Here is a 17462-nt window from a genome sequence, read left to right as displayed (position 1 = left end):
TCACTCTGGAACTTTTATTCAGATGCCGGACTTTCTGGAATGTAACTTATTTCTCCTTTTATCCATCTCTGGTTTTTGTCCTACTTTCTATGAGAGTTTCTCATATTTAACTCCCAGCCCTCTTCTCTCTCTTTTTTTTTTTTAATTAAGTTTCTGGGTTTTGTGTTTTTGATTTTCAGGGCCTCTTTCTTATTCTCTGATGTCTATTTACTATGTCTAAAATTGAAAAATCAGGGGAGCAGGTGTAAGTAGTCGAGCACCTACTTCACATATATGAGGTTCTGGGTTTGATCCAGGTATCTCCAAAAAAATAGAACAATACAGCCTCTTGGCTCTCCCACAAAACATCCTATGTTTTAGCATCTTTAGTTATTGTTCTATTGCTTTGTTTACTTCTGCTTTTTATTGTCTTTCTTCATGTTCCTTAGTTCTGTTTGTTCCAGGCTTTGAATTTAAATATCTGGTTATGTTTAGTTGTCTTCTTATATTTAATAGTGAGGTACTAAAAACATCAACTTATGTATTCCTTCTACTTCTGCAGTGGTAGGTTTCTTATAGTATTTTCTGGTGGGACTGTAAGGTGACAAAGGTGTCTGAAGTTCTTTTCTCTTGAGTAGATTAGTTTTTATTTTCTCCTAGGGGAATCTTCCAGTCTCCTGCATTGATGATATAAAAGCTGGCTACCCGTGTTGTTGGAGTCTAGCAGGAGAAGGGGTGTTACTCAGATATCTGTAGATATTTGAAGTACTCTTAAGAGGAAGAGGGAAGGAATGAATATACTTTTTCTTTTTGAATATGGGATAAGCATTTGGAGGGAACGGGTGCATATTTCAGCCCTCTGTATGGAAAGAACTGTCTCACTGTCCAACAGTATTAGGTTGCTTCTTCAAAGTCTGGGTGGCTCTATGTAAGGCATGGCATAGAAGGAATTCTTTCCTTGGGGTGAGGTTTGAACCAAGTAGCCTGTGAGGTAGTCAGTTTCAAACTGTGTCTGAGAAGCTGATTTGGGGAGTGTGTAGGGGCAGGAGATGTGCTTCAAAGGTCCCTCAGGTGTACTCAGGGTGGGTAAGATCAAGAGCACAGAACTCTCTGGGCCTACCACCACTGTTTAATCCAAAGACGTACTAGTTTTTAAAAAATCTGTTTTATGAGTTAAAGTTTTATTTAATTTGATGTGTAAAATGGTCTGCTGAAAAAAAATTGAAAACGAATTTCTTTCCAACATTTCTGTGAATCAGTATTTACTATTAGTGGGTATTTATTTGCACTCAATTATATAAGTGCTTTGGTATGTGTATTTCTTTTCTTCTCAGCGTGATTTTTAAGTTTTGTGGTGGAGCACTTACCGTCCATGTTTTCCTTTGCAGGACTTCTAGAATCTAATGGTATGTGGTATTTGCTAAACATGTGACTTGATTCACATGAATCATTTCTGTTGAATGTTCTTTTTCAAGGTGCCAACCGGATAGTATTGGAAGACTCCAATATCTTGCAGCCTGTGGGATTGACTGTATTTGAAAACTGGTTATATTGGATTGATAAGCAGCAGCAAATGATTGAAAAAATTGACATGACAGGTCGAGAGGGTAGAACCAAAGTCCAGGCTCGAATTGCCCAGCTTAGTGACATTCATGCAGTGAAGGAGCTGAACCTTCAGGAATACAGTAAGTGCTAATGGGAAACTGTGACTATATAAAGAAGTCAATGTCTTCTTACCTCTTATCTTCATCTTCATGCACTTTTAGGTTTGCCTTTTTTTTTTTTTTAATTCTTCATGCTTTTAAAGTCATATATCAAAATCACCCGCAAGATTTTTCAAATTAGACTTTCACCTCATAAACCAGGCATGGGAATTAAGGTGTAAACTTGGAGAAGACTATATTTAATCAACAGGTGTTCTGTGCCCCCCCCCACCTTGGATAAATTTTTCACCTCCAACTTGTAAATATTATTTTGTTGTGAACTGTTGGATATGGTTATTTCTCTTGACCTAATTTCTTGTAACTATGTGTCTGTTCTTAAAAGTACCCTCATAATCATAATAGTAATAGACCTTAAAGAATGGTATAATACTAATATTAAAAGGAGCACTAGAGAAAAAACGATTGAAACATCCTAACTTCTCAGCACAACTCTTTCAAATTGAATTGAAGTATGAAAGGAGAATAAAAGAGTGAGAGCACCATTGTTTGTTCAACTCAGGTGTTCATTATTTTACCACTGTTCATGTGGTTATAGGTAAAGCTAAAGAAAAAGGTACTTGAGAATTAGAAACTTAGAATTGTTGTCATTTGAAGTTGTGATGTAACTTGACCGAACAGATAATAGAATAAGATAGTAATGACACAATACCTAAGTTATTTATTCAGTTGATGTATGCATGTTCTATTGCAGAAAATCTCAGTGGAGACCTTCAGAATTTCAGGGGGAATATCTTTTTTAAACATTCAACATTTAAATATAGTTTAATATTTGGAAAAACTTTTTTTGAAATTACTAGTGACATTTAGGAGAATGAGATTTTTGCTTATCAAAAGTGACATAGAGGGAAGTGGTTGTGGCTCAACTGATAGAGCATCCTCCTACCATATAGGAGGTCCAGGGTTCAAACCCAGGGCCTCCTGACCTATGTGGTGAGCTGGCCCACGCGCAGTGCTGCCGTGCACAAGGAGTGCCATGCCATGCTGCAGTCAGCTCATAGTAGGTTGGCTTGAAGGGAAGGCGATGCAGAACTTTATGAAATAAAGGACAGAGAGACACAAGAGAGGAGATAAAGGTGGGACCAGGGGACTCACGGCTTCTGGAACTGAGAGCTTCGACCCTAGTTTCCACCTTGTATTTATTCGAAACTGCTGAGCAGTTATTTGTTACTAGAACTGCAACATCATCTACAATAATAGGGAACAACTGCAACATCTACAACAGAACAGGTGTAACATTTACAGTAAGTAACAGGTAAGCCAGTTTCCCACAACAGTACCATGCAGGGGTGTCCCCAGTGTAGGGGAGCCCCACATGCAAGGAGTGTGCCCTGCAAGGGAAGCCACCCTGCGTGAAAACGCACAGCCCCCCCCAGGAGTGGTGCCACACACATGGAGAGTTGACGCAGCAAGATGACGCAACAAAAAGAGACACAGATTCCTGGTGCCGCTGAGAATGCAAGCGGTCACAGAAGAACACACAGTGAATGGACACAAGAGAGCAGACAATGAGGGGAGAGGGCGGGAAGGGGAAGAAGAGAAGGGGAGAGAAATAAATAAAATAAATCTTTAAAAAAAGTGACATAGAGCTTAAAGGTTGAGAAACACTACTAGGTCATTATTTTAGTTTCTTTGCCACGTAGGCAAATATCGTGCAATGAGTTGACTTAAACAGCGAAAATTTATTGGCTCATGGTTTGAGGCTAGGAGAAGCCCAGAGTTAAGGCATCATCATGGCGATGCTTTCTCCCGGAATACTGGGGCATTCTGGGGCTAGCTCCCAGTTTCCTTAGTCCTTAGCTTTTCTCTCTCAGGGCAATGTACATGGTGGCCTCCCCTGGCCTTTCCCTTCTCTTCCAGATTCCGTTGACCTTCAGCTTCTTGCTTCCCATGGCTTTCTCTCTCTCTGTGAATTTCATTCTGCTTATAAAGAGCCTCAATAATAGGATTGACCTATCCTGATTTGAGTTGGGCCACACCATAACTGGTCCTAATTACACATCAAAAGGCCCTAATTAAGGAAGTGGATATGGCTCAAGTGATAGAGCTTCCACCTACCATATGGGGGGACCTGGGTTCAATCCCTGGGGCCTCCTGGTGAAAAAGAAGAAGAGAAAGCGTGCCTATGTGTTGAGCCAGTGCCCACGCGAGTGCTTACATGGTGAGCCAGTGCCCCAAACCAGTGAGTCGTGCAGCAAGATGATGATGCAACAAAAGAGAGACAAGGGGAGAGTCAAGGTGAAGCGCCGCAGAAACCAGGAACTAAGGTGGTGCAAGTGACAGGAAACCTCGCTCCCAATCGGAAGTCTGTAGGATCGAATGCTGGTGTATCCTAGAGGAGAGAAAATGAGAAGACAACACAGACAGCAAAAACAGCAGGGCAGGAGGAGGGGAAGGGAGGAAAATAAATAAAAGCTTTAAAAAATCTAAAAAAAGCAAAACAAAACGTAATAAAAAAAAAAGTCCTAATTACAGTGGGTTCACATCCACACCAGTGGTTAAATTAGGAACAGGTTTTTCTGGGGTACATAGCGCCAAACTTCCACAGTTGTATATTTTAATATGATAAGTATATTTTGACACTTCTTTGTAGTATACCCCATCTATTCATTTGGCAATAGCTGACTCCCTACATCTCAGTACAAACTACAGCAGGAGTGATATTATTGCAGAAAAGTCAGATAATAGGTGAGTGGCTGCATTAGCTGCTGATATTCTATGATGACAAATATCAAGTTGCTTTTAACACAAGCTACATAGAGAATTCAAACCAGCGACGACTTGTGAAACAAACTTTTGAAAAGTTGCCTAATGGTTTGCTTATTTAGCTTAGCCCAAATATAATTTTCAGCAGAGTCTTCATTATAACACACATTTTGAATGAAATCATCTTATCTTTTAAGAAGGTAGAACTTCTGAGTTAAAATATTTCATATAAAAGAGTTTTTATATTTTATATAAAATACCAAGGTTGCAGCATTTTCCCCAGTGTGTTTGTAACAACTTTTTTGTGTGTGTTTATAAGCGATTGTCCCCATTTTCAACAGGTGTATTCCTGTAGGGATGGAATGCAGAATCTTACTGTGTGGAAATAAAATCCAAGCTGATTTTATATTTGGTTTTTCTAGTAATAAATAATTGTCATAAAGAATTTTGACAGAAAGAATCTTGACAGACTTGTGCTGGTGTCCCCCTTTCACTTTGCAGGACAGCACCCTTGTGCTCAGGATAACGGTGGCTGCTCACATATTTGCCTTGTGAAGGGGGACGGTACTACACGGTGCTCTTGCCCCATGCACCTGGTTCTGCTGCAGGATGAGCTTTCGTGTGGAGGTAGGCAGGATGTAGTTTTCTTGTACACACCTAAACGCCAGTGAACATGTTCCAGATCTTCATCTAGCCTTTTATGATTTGGAGGTGAAATTGCTCTGTATCCTAAGGTCACTGTATTGTATTCACATCTGCACTGTGTTAGATACTTGGGTTAAGAATGAATCTCACTGTGACAGGCAATAGGTGTAATCTAATCCTGGGATTAGGGGAAAATGCCTTTACTGGGTGAAACTATGACTGAATCAGAGTATTGCCTGGTAATAAAGTAGTTTTTTTCCCCCTCCATAGGGTAACAGAGTAAATTAATTCTATCTCCTACAGTCTCCATCTCCTGCAATCTAGAGGCTATAAGTTTATGTATCACAGTTTGTAATATGCACAGTGAAAAGAATATGTACCTATGTTAACCCTGACAATTCCAACAGATGAGAAAATCAAATCAGTTGAAGCATTGACTGTCTTTTCAGATTTAGGGACTATTTAGCAGTATCTTCATTTTTTAAAAAATCTTAAGCAGTAGAATTGTTTGTTTCTAAAAAGGTAGTATTTATAGGAAGAACATCAAATCTTAAGAGGGAAGAGAACAGCTGGAAAATGTCACACATATGTCTGAGTTGCTTGTTCTTCTTTCTCCTTCTGCTCTATAAATACAGCCATTCAGTACGACTCCTGCCTCAATCTTTGGTTCTCTCACTTGGCCTCGTACTTTTCCTAAAATATTTCTTTTCTCAGTTTACCAACTTTTACCTTCTTGCTGATGCTTTCAGTATATTAGATGTTCACTCTATCTTTTCTTTTTCTTTTTTAAATTGTATATGTGTGTGTGTATACAACTTTTAATCGTGAAAGTATTACATGTGAATGGTTTTTAAAAATATACTGAAATATAGGACAGGAAGTGAGAAGTAATAGGCTCCTTTCCTGCTCCTCTGGACCCTCACCCATTCCTAGAAGATAAGTGGTGGTTGGGTTGGTTTATATATTTTTCCTTCACCATTTGAATATAAATGAGTCCATGTTATATTAACTGTTTTGAATATTTTTAGTTTTCACTGAATAATGTGTGTAAACGTAATGCAGTTTTGTTTCTTCCTCCAAACTTCCTTGTATTTGTCAGTGGTACCACATTCTCAGGTCCTCAGGCCTGAACCCTAAGAGTCATATTTCTTATCCTATTGTTAACTTTTCTTTCTTCTTTCATCATCTCTGCTAGCCTGGTAACCAACTTTGTTGTTAATTCTTGACTTTAATAATTCCAGGTTTTTCTTTTTTAGAGTCCATCCTACATATCATTGATAAGGACCACTTTTATTATGTATTTTTTTGTTCAACCCCATCATCAGTTCCCTGATGCTTATCTTCTTAAATGCTTCTTATCTACTTACCTAGTTAATTAAAATATTAAGATATCGCTGAGTAGTGATAATGTTGTAGTGAAGTGGGTTTAATCATTCATGGTTGCTTAACAAATTGGAACATTCCTTTTGTTAAAGCAGTATGGCAGTATCAAGCACCTTAATTCAGAAATAATATAATTTCTAATGATAGGAAAATTATTAAGTAAAATAACTGAAGTTATACATCTATTAAACATTATGATTATGAAGCTGATAAAAAATGTATCCAAAATGTTGGCTGAATGGAGGAGCGGATGTGGCTCAAGCAGTTGAATGCCTGCTTCCCACATGGGAGGTCCTGGGTTCAGTTTCTGATGCCTCCTAAAGAAAAAGAAAACAAACAAGGAGCAGACAATGAGCAAAAACACATGAGCAGACTAGGAAGCCAGCTCAGGAACAAAAACCAAAATGTTGGCTGAAATGAAAAAAAGTCAATTAAAATGGTATTTTCTACTATGATGACAACTATATAAAATACTTACATTTGTGAACAAGATCAAAAGGGACTACACAAATATAAAAATCAATGATAAGGTGGGGTTATAAGTAAACTTTACTTTTTTAACATTTAAGTTTTAAAAATAATATCAAGCAGCTATGAGGCTTTCTGCTGGAACTGCAGGAAATTTGAATATATTTAAAGGGAGTTTACAATTAGATGGGGAGATCAGATATGTGCACTTTACTTTAAAAGTTAAGCTCTGGTGCTTGAAGTGTCAAAAACAAAACAGATGGCTAGACTGTTAGTCTAATAAGGCAAGTCCTATCCTCATCAAGTCACACAAAAATATTCCTTTACATAATGATAACATAGATAAAATGAATCAAGCATACCACTTTCCATTTAGAAAATGCCCTTTTAAAAGGCTTTTGATTTTAGTTAAATGGATAGCGAGTTTTGATAGACCATATACAACTGTATTACTAACATCCAAATCAAGATAAAGAATGTTGCCATCACCCAAGAAAGTTCTTTAATGTCCCTCATCCAGAATTAATTATTCTGATTTTTTAAAAAAGATTTATTTATTTCTCTCCTCTTTCCCCCCCACCCCGGTTGTCTGTTCTCTGTCCATTTGCTGCGTCGTCGTCTTTGTCCGCTTCTGTTGTTGGCAGCAGCACGGGAATCTGTGTTTCTTTTTGTTGTGCCGTCTTGTTGTTGTGTCACTTCTCCATGTGGGCGGCGCCATTCCTGGGCAGGCTGCACTTTCTTTGGCGCTGGGCAGCTCTCCTTACGGGGCGCACTCCTTATGCGTGGTGCTCCCTACGCCGGGGACACCCCCGCGTGGCATGGCACTCCTTGCGTGCATCAGCACTGCGCATGGGCCAGCTCCACACGGGTCAAGGAGGCCCGGGGTTTGAACCATGGACCTCCCATGTGGTAGACAGATGCCCTAACCACTGGGACAAGTCTGCCGCCTATTCTGATTTTTAATCTCCATAGATTAGCATGTCTGTTCTTGAACTTCACGTGAATGGAATCATGGCACATACATCCTCTTTTTGGGTCTAGATTCTTTTACTGTTTTTAAGATTTTTGAGACTCAGCTGATAATAGTTGAGTAGTTGAGTAGTACTTCATTGTGTGACTGTATCATAATTGTTTTTTAAGGGACATTTGAGTTTTCATTTTTTTATTATAAAAACCAATGAATAGCTGTGTACAAGTCTTTTTTATTTAATATTGCTTTTTGTAATGGAGAGAAATGAAATACAGAATCTAAATTCAAGATATATTTTCATTTGAGCCTCTCCTACCTATCCATCTCATTTTTACTTCTTCCCAACTTGCTTATTTTATTTTGGTTTGACTCTTCAGAGTTTGGTCACTATGATATGTCTATTTTGTTTTGCCTCTGTGACTTTACCTGGAATATTTCAGGTTATATATATGTTTATATATTTTACTAGAGAGGTTTTGAACTGATAAAATAATTGTGTGGAATTCCTATACAATACCCCTCCACTAAGACACTACACTGTTGTGGAACTTCTGTTACAGATTATGAGATATCATCACACTATTACCACTAACAATGGATGGTCTGTAGTGTATATTTGGTATATTTCTTCCATACTCCCCTATTATTATCACAGTACATCTTTGGCAGTGATGGAAGAATATTACAGTATTGCTGTTAACCGTAGCCCGTTGGTCACATTAATTATATTTTCCCCCTGCCTCTCCACATTCTTACCACTTTGCAATAGTGATATCTTTGTTCTAGTTCATAGGACATTCTCTTTGTACTATGAACCACAATTCATATCTGCCTCTGGATTCACTGTATTTTTCAGTTCCTAGGTTATTTGCTAGCTTTCTCTGAATTGACATTTACATCCTAGTCTACCCTGTTCAGCCACAATCACATTTATAAACCAGCTGCCTTAGTTCTACTCACTGTAATGCATTACCATCAACTCTATCCATTTCCACACTTAGTCAAGTTAATTAATACTTCTACATACATTAAGCGCCAGTACACCTTCTCAGCTCTCCTATTATCGCCTAATAACCTATACTCTAGGTTTTAATTCCATACATTTATTCTTCGTATTTAGTTCATATTAGGGAGCTCATGCAATATTTGCCTTTTGTGTCTGGCTTATTTCACTTACTATAATGTCTTCAAGGTTCATCTGTGTTATCATATGTGTCCCAATTTCATTTCTTCTTTCCATCATATGTATATACCACATTTTGTTTATCCATTCATCAATTGATGGACCCTTGGGTTGTTACCATCTTTTGGGAATTGTAAATAATGCTGCTATGAACATGGTGTGCAGATCTCTGTGACAGTTTTCAGTTCTTCTGGATATATTTCTAGTAGAGGAATTACTGGATCATAAAGCAACTCTATGTATAGCTTCCTGAGGAACCTCCAAGCTGTCTTCCACACAGGCTACACCATTTTACATTCCCACCAACAGTAAAGGTTTCCTCTTTCTCCTCATCCTTTCCGGCACTTACTGTTTTCTGTCTTTTTTTAATAATGGCCATTCTGTGCAGTGTGAGATGTTATCTCATTGCTGTTTTGATACCCATTTTCCTAATAACTAGTGATAGAGTGAACATTTTTTCATGTGTTTTTTGGCTATTTGTATTTCCTCTTTGGAAAAACGTCTAAGTCTTTTGCCATTTAAAAATTGAATTGCTTGCTCTTTTATTGTTGAGTTGTATGATCTCTTTATATAGAATGGAAATCAAACCCTTATTGAATATGTGGTTTCCAAATATTTTCTCCCATCAAATGGGCTGTCTTTGCATCTTCTTTGTGAAGTCCTTTGAATCTCAAAAGTTCAAATTTGAGGAGGTCCCATTTATCCATGTTTCTTGCATTGCTGTTGCTTTTGGTGTAAGGTTTAAGACTCTACTACCTACTAACTGGTCTTGAAGCTGTTTCCGTACAATTTCTTATAGGAGATTTAAGGTTGTAGATTTTATTACTAGGTCTGATCCATTTTGAGTTTATTTTTGTATAAGGTATGAGAGAGGAGTCTTTCTTTTGGTTATGGATATACAGTTGTCCTGGCACCATTTCTTGAATAGACTGTTCTGTCCCAGCTGGGTAGGTTTGACATGTTTGTCAAAATCACTTGGTCATAGATATGAGGGTCTTTTTCTGACCCATCAATTCAGTTCCATTGGTCTATGTGTCTGTCTTTATGCCAGTACCATGCTGTTTTTACCACTGGAGCTAGGTAATATGATTTAAAGTCCCGAAGTGAGAGTCCTCCAACCTTGCTCTGCCTTTTTAAGATGTTTCTGGCTCTTCAGGACCCATTACCCTTTCAAATAAATTGAATAAATGTGTTTTCAATTTCTTTAAAAGATGCTGGTGGAATTTTTATCAGGATTGCATTGAATCTGTGTATCAATTTGGGTAGAATTGACATTTTAATGATATTTAATCTCTGAGCATGGAATGTTCTTTCAGGGATGTATTTTTCTTCTTGCACATCTATTCTAAATATTACTCATTTTTTTAAGGTGCAGCTAGTTTCTTCATAATCTATGAAACCTTTACTACTGTTTCATGTTCTCTCTTTGAGTTGTAGCACTTTTATCACGCAGTTTCTATGACATGCAATTCAGAGTAATATTAACATGTTTTATATTCATTAGTCTCTTCCCACACCCAACCAAATTAAAAGCTCTTTAAGGACATGGATCATATCTATTTAAATTCTCCACATCATCTGGTATAGTGCTCAATAGACTCTCAGTAAATAATTTCTCATAGTACCATGTAGAATGTTTACCTATAATCATCAGTATTCTCTGTTTTAAAGATACTGGGTTTTCTGATCCATTGTCATATAATAAAGTAGTTATGTTCTCTAGAGAATTATTAACAGGATTTTAAAGAAATCAGTTAGGCTCTGAGATAGTAAAAGCACTGGGTTAAGAGTAAGGAGATTGCCCTTCTTATCCTATCTTTGTAGCAAGTTCTGTGACCTTGGGCAGTCACTTAGCTTCTCTCAGCCTCAGTTTCCTCATCTATAACAAAGGAAATTGGACTTGATTGGTGGTTCTCAAACTTTTGGGTTTCAGGATATTTTTACATTTTAAAAATTACCAGGGACTCTAAAGAGCTTTTATTAATGTGAGTTATATTTACCATTATTAGAATTTAAAACCAAGAATTTTTAAAATTATTTGTGAAATATAACAAATTAGCCTTTTACATGTACTCATAAATGAAATGTGTTAAGAAAAATACCTAGTTTTTAAAGCAAAAAAATTAGAATGTCATTGCTTTTATTTATCTTTTTAATTTTGAGTAATGGCTACTTCTGTATTTAGTTGGTTGTAATATGTAGTTTTGGTTGAAATATAAGAAAATTAAACCTTGTAGAGATCCATAGTTAGAAATCAGAGGATTATAATACTAGCCTTTTCAAATAATTATGGACATTCATCTTGGATGATAACACCAAATCTTGACATTGTGGTAGTTTCCTAAAGGTTTAGCTGAAATGTGAAACCATATAAGTGAACTTTCTGTACTCTTTTATATTAAAATCCATTGATTTGTACTCTGAAAGGATCTTTTACCCATGCATGATTTTGTAATTTAGAAATACTAGAATTCTATCCAGTAATTCCCAGATCTTCAAATTCTGACACATTTCATTATAGATTTAAAAAAAACAACTACAGTCATTAATATTACCACCAATCTCATCAGAAAAATCTTAAGAGTACTTGGAATCTCTCAAACTCACGGTGATGGATATAAGTTTTCCAAAATTCTAATTTCTGCTTGAAAGCTTAACTATTACCATTTCCCACAAATAATATCTATTGTTTTCCTTGAAGTAACAGGCTCATTTTGTTCACTTTTAAGAAATATTCAAGTGTAAAAAGCTGTAATTTATCTGTCATTCTTTCAAGTAAAAATTTTGTCCATAATAAAAGCAGCTAGTTGAGCTTGCAAATCAAATAAGTGCTTTCCCTTAATAAACCATTGAACATAGGTATGCAACATTAATTTTATGCATACTCCCCAATTTGTAACACAGAATATTGATAATATATGTACTTAGTGATAATTAACATAATATTTTTTACTCATTCATCAAGGGCATTCTTAAGTGAAACTGGCTTTTTTTTTCTTTTTCTTTTAACTGAGTGTCTAGCTGTGTAGAATATATTGACTACTAGTATAGTTTGATGCGACTGCCTTGAATCTTGGTAAGATGCCAGCAGTTTTACCCATCATTCCTTTTTCAGCATCAGTACAAATGTAATGAGAAAGGCCAGCAGCATCTTGGTATTATTCTAAAGTCTCAGGGACTACAGGGGCATGTGGATCACTCTTTAGAACCTCAGGGCTAGCTTACTTTAGAATTCTAGGCTAACTTTAGAATATTCGAGGTTTATGATTATAGTGATTATTCCTAGGTTATATGTGAGTTGTAATGGATTGCAAATATAATAATCTTATTTGAATTACAATATAATAAAAAACCTTGCCTTGTAGTTAGACAGGTTAGTGAATATAAATGAAGTGATATAAAAATTTCTTCTGTGAGTAGATGAGATAATTTACAAATTTTATCTTTTATAAAGTGTTTTGTGTATGTTTATTAAATAAACCTCATTTTCAAGTATATCTTTATATCTCTATGTGACTAATACTGTGTTTTTGTCACTCCCCTCCCCATCCCTTTTCCATTTGAAGAACCCCCAACATGTTCTCCTCAGCAGTTTACTTGCTTCACGGGGGAGATTGACTGTATCCCTGTGGCTTGGCGGTGTGATGGGTTTACTGAATGTGAAGACCACAGTGATGAGCTCAATTGTCCCGTATGCTCCGAGTCCCAGTTCCAGTGTGCCAGTGGGCAGTGTATTGATGGTGTCCTCCGATGCAATGGAGATGCAAACTGTCAGGATAAATCAGATGAGAAGAACTGTGAAGGTACACACAATTCCTCAGTGCCTAGTTACAGAATCTTTTCCCCATTAAGTTGTTTAAAATTCAGAGTATTGCTTTGGTTAATGGTAGATTTGGGGTTTTTAGGTACATTTGGCCATATCATATCTGAACACAGTAGCATGTTCTAAATTTTCACTTCACATGCCTAGGTTAAACAAATTTAAAAGTTTTTTTGGGTTCTCTGCTGAGAACTAGAACCAAAAGATTTGGCCTTTAGTATGTTAATATATTTTCTGTTTTCAGTGTTCTCTGAATCAGTGGTTTTATTTATTACAATATAAAATATTTCATATTTTCCTCTTTCCCCCACTGACCTATACCATGTTTTGTTTTGTTTTGTTTTTTTAAAGAAAAAATAACCAAAATGTTCTCTAGAACTCTTTAGGGTAATGAACAGAAGTATTATTGAAAGAGGAGGTTTTAATATAAGGAACGAAATAGGAAATTTCCTGCTGGATCCCTTATTTATTTATTTATTTATTTATTTATTTATTTATTTATTTATTTATTTATTTATTTATTTTTATCTTTACCACTGGAATTCACCAAAGGATAATTTTAAGCTATATTTAAAAGAGTGATTTGGTTTTTATTTGCATCCAGAAAGCACTTTTTGACTCTTGCCAGAGTTTGGCTTTGTATGATGGTAGAATAAGAAAGCTATTTGCATTCTTTTTTCCAGTGCTTTGTTTAATTGATCAGTTCCGCTGTGCGAATGGTCAGTGCGTTGGAAAACACAAGAAATGTGATCATAATGTGGATTGCAGTGACAAATCAGATGAAGTGGATTGTTGTAAGTGGGACTCTAAAGCCTTGTAAATTACTCTTAAGGGAGAATTTTAAAACTTTTCCTTCCTTTTTTCTCTCATTTAGAAACAAAAGTTAATATTAAGCTAGTTTCTTATTCCAAGGATATTTTTGCATGTCTTGTTTTTAATCATTAAAGACATTTCTCTTATGCATTAAAAATCTTTACAAAAACATTTAGTAGGGCACCAAAAAAATATACTGCTCTGCCGCAACTAAAGTTAGGATGTTCTTGAACTATTTAGATATGTGGAAATCAACTGGTGGTCTAAGCCTAGAATTTATGACTATTAATCCATGTTTAACTGTCTCTCATTATTTTCTAACTTATTTCCACCACTTTCTTAATGGCTAGAAGACTTTAAGAGCACTATTAAAATGTAGGCGGAGGATACTTGGGCTAACATATACCCCTAAGCTTAGGGACTCTTGGCTGGAGATTATACAACAGCCTGTTGTTTCTTAAAGGTTTTTGAAGGGCATTTGACCAATGCCCTAACATATAATGTATCCAAAATTGATAAATGTAATTCTGAATGAAATTAAGCATAAGCTAGTTCTAACTTATCAAAACTGGTTTGCTGGAATTTACATGGGATCATAAGTACCTTTTCATCTGTAATGAGGAGATTAAGGTATTATTTTTACCAAATTCAAGTGGTATATCAGTAGGACTTTAATTAGAATCTATTCATTTATTCCACATAAGCATTTACTGAATACCTGTTACTGAAGCTAGTGAAGACACTGCTATCTGCTGACAATACATAATATCTGCACCAAGTTTCTGTAAGTTCTCTATAGTTAAGATAGTAGAATAGTGATTTTAGAGTCAGGCAGATGTGAATTTGTATACTAGTTCCTCCCCTTATCGGCAAATTATTTATTCTTGCTAAACCTTAGTTTCCTTATCTTTAAAAGGAATATAATAATACTTAGCCTGGTGGTTATGAGAAAATTAAGTGATTTAATATATATAAAACACTATTCTGGCTCATATTGGTAATAGAATGTGATAAGTGATAATCAAAAGTGCCCTAATAAAGATCTATACAAGTAGTAGCACAAGGGCCTGGTCTCATCTTTAGGAATGGAGATGGGGTTGATAAAGGAAGCCTTCTTTGAAGAAGTGGTGCTTAAGATTGGGTTTTGATCAGTGATAGTATTCATTATGCAGATATGCGGATAAATTGCATTCCAGGCAGAGGACCTATCCTGATCAAAAGCAGAAAAGGCGTTAAACAGACACATTTGGAAAACTACATATAAATGGGACTGTCGAATATAGGCTGTGTCATGAAGGGGGTCGGTCAGCAAGAAACAACATAGGCAGAGTGAAATAACAGAGGACTTTGACTTTCTTTAAAGAGCCTAGACAATGTGCTTTAACAAAAGAGTAATAAATGTGAAAGTTGTTAAATAGTTTGGAGGTACTGAGATTATAGGGGAAATCTGTTAGATTGCTTGCTTTCAAACTTTCTGTTTCACAAGAGAGAGACAATATCAAGAGGAATACAAAGATGGGTGGATGCATAAAGACAAAAAGTATCACACAACAGTATTTACCCACGTTGAGTATGATACATTCTGATGTTTTCGGTTAAAAAATTTTTTAATGCTGGTTGCAGCCCACTTAATTATTTTTACCACCCACTAACAATGAGGCAGCCTGTAATTGGAAAATGCTTAGGGAGCTATTGAACTAGTTCAGGCAGAAGGTGAAGATCTAGAGGAGGAGCAATGGTGGTAGAAAGGAGAGGGGATAAATTTCAGAGTTATTTCAGAAACAGAATAAAAAGGATTTGGTAACTATATAGATCTAATTAATTAGTTTAGATTGACTCAAATGTACCTCATTGAGTGACTGGAGTCATTTTAGGATACATAGCAATGACTGAAAGTGAAGAACCTTTCCATATCCTGACTGCATGCATAAGGTTTGGCTTGATCCAGTGTTTTAAAATTTATTTTCATTTTTTATTATAATTTAATTTGAATGCCTTTAGGCAGGCAAGCATGTTACAGTTTGCCACAGATGTCTTCACGCTGTTGTTTTGTGCTGGACTTCTTCGTTTATTTATGATCTGTATTACCACTGGAATTTAGGGAAAAATTACAGATGATGGGAACAGTAAGTTGAGTTTGGGGGACTGTGAATGTAAATTATTCTTTCTTGAGGCTTGGCATTAGAAAGAAATGAGAAAAATGAGATGGTTTCTCCCAAAGACTTAGGGAAAGTCTATGCCTTACTTAATAGATTAAATTTGTAACTGACTACCCTGCATATTAGGTGATATTATATATTAGTGGTGTCATTTTCTCATGTTATCATCAATTAGAGTCTAAGTTTAGCTGGGTAGGATGGGAGATTTGAGGTGAGATAAGGCCAAAGGAAGTCTTTTAAAGAATATGCAATTGTGAGGTACAATTTGACTATTTAGAAAACAAGGCTATTCCATCTGAACAAGAATAGTAATGCTCTAAATTTGCTAAGCCCATTTACTCCTGCCCTCTACCTCCAGTATTGATGCCTTCTGCTTCTAATGCCCCAGGTACTTCAGGGCTCCACTGAAGATGGTGGGTACCATGCAGGATCTTCTTCTAGTGTTCTGGCCTTTATGAGCCCTCTGTTACTCAGGTACTGGAGACCTATATTCCTTGCCCTCAAGCATCCAAACTCAGCCTCAAGGCGGCAGTATATTGGGCCTGAGAACTAAGGCTCATCTTTAGCTTCTAATTTCCCCTCACCTGGTCTAAATGCTGCTATTCAAATCTAAAACCTAGTATATGCTCAGAGTTACTTTTGACTTCTTCACCATTCCAGGTAAAACATTTGATTACTTTTCTTGGTTTCTTCCACTTGGCCCTGACATTTTCCCTACTGTTCCAAAATAACTGCCTTGATTTTCATACTATACAGAAAAAAGTAGGATAAATTTTATCTATATGTTTTCTTTGTTTTTTCTTTAGGTTTCTTAATAGTGTTTAAATCTCTTTTTCACTTATTATGTTTTGTTTATGTCAATTTACTCTACAAGGTATACTTCCCAATCTGTAGTTTTATTTCTGCCTTCTCTTAAGAGTAATTCATTTAGATTCCTAAGGATGACTTTTAACCTAATACATGGGATGTGGTCTATATGTATTCATAAAAAAGAAAAATGTTTATGAGATTTATAGCTTCACATTCTGCCAGCAAGCTCCCTTTTCACTTGCTGTTATGGGTCTACAGTTGTTTTTCCATTATACAACTGTACTGCATTCTCCATTTTAGATCCAACTGAGGAGCCAGCACCGCAAGCCACCAATACAGTTGGTTCAGTTATTGGAGTAATTGTCACCATTTTTGTGTCCGGAACCATATACTTTATCTGCCAGAGGATGTTGTGTCCTCGTATGAAGGGAGATGGAGAAACCATGACTAATGACTATGTAGTTCATGGACCAGCTTCTGTGCCCCTTGGTTATGTACCTCACCCAAGCTCTTTGTCAGGATCTCTTCCAGGTGAGTTAAGACTGATCCGTTGAGAATCGAATCTTATTAATTGCTGGCAAGACTATGTTAAACTTCCATTATGTAAACAGGACCTATTTCAAACTAGGCTACTTTGAATTTAAAAAATTATAAGAACAAGTGTTCTTTATTACCTTTTATATCTCTTTTCACGGAAGACCTTAGGTATGGTTTGGTAGAAATTGCCCAAGGATATAAAGCAAATTGCATACAAAGTATAAGCCATTTGACTCTAATTCTGGAGACACTCCAAGTGAAAGTCAAT

The 17462-nt window shown here is 36.3% G+C and overlaps 1 protein-coding gene across 1 annotated transcript in view; it reads left to right on the top strand.

Annotated features, from left to right (window-relative positions):
• The window catches only part of LRP6 (LDL receptor related protein 6), a 189593-nt gene that overhangs the window by 157716 nt on the left and 14415 nt on the right, over positions 1-17462 (top strand). The window contains exons 16-20 of the mRNA XM_058282808.2: positions 1455-1664; positions 4908-5033; positions 12622-12858; positions 13559-13669; positions 16958-17188. Coding sequence (XP_058138791.1) covers positions 1455-1664; positions 4908-5033; positions 12622-12858; positions 13559-13669; positions 16958-17188 — 915 coding nt within the window. The remainder of the gene's footprint in view (positions 1-1454; positions 1665-4907; positions 5034-12621; positions 12859-13558; positions 13670-16957; positions 17189-17462) is intronic.

Source organism: Dasypus novemcinctus, chromosome 20 (genome assembly GCF_030445035.2).
Source record: "Dasypus novemcinctus isolate mDasNov1 chromosome 20, mDasNov1.1.hap2, whole genome shotgun sequence".
In the NCBI taxonomy this organism is placed as follows: Eukaryota; Metazoa; Chordata; class Mammalia; order Cingulata; family Dasypodidae; genus Dasypus; species Dasypus novemcinctus.
This window is presented reverse-complemented; position numbering and strand designations above follow the sequence as displayed.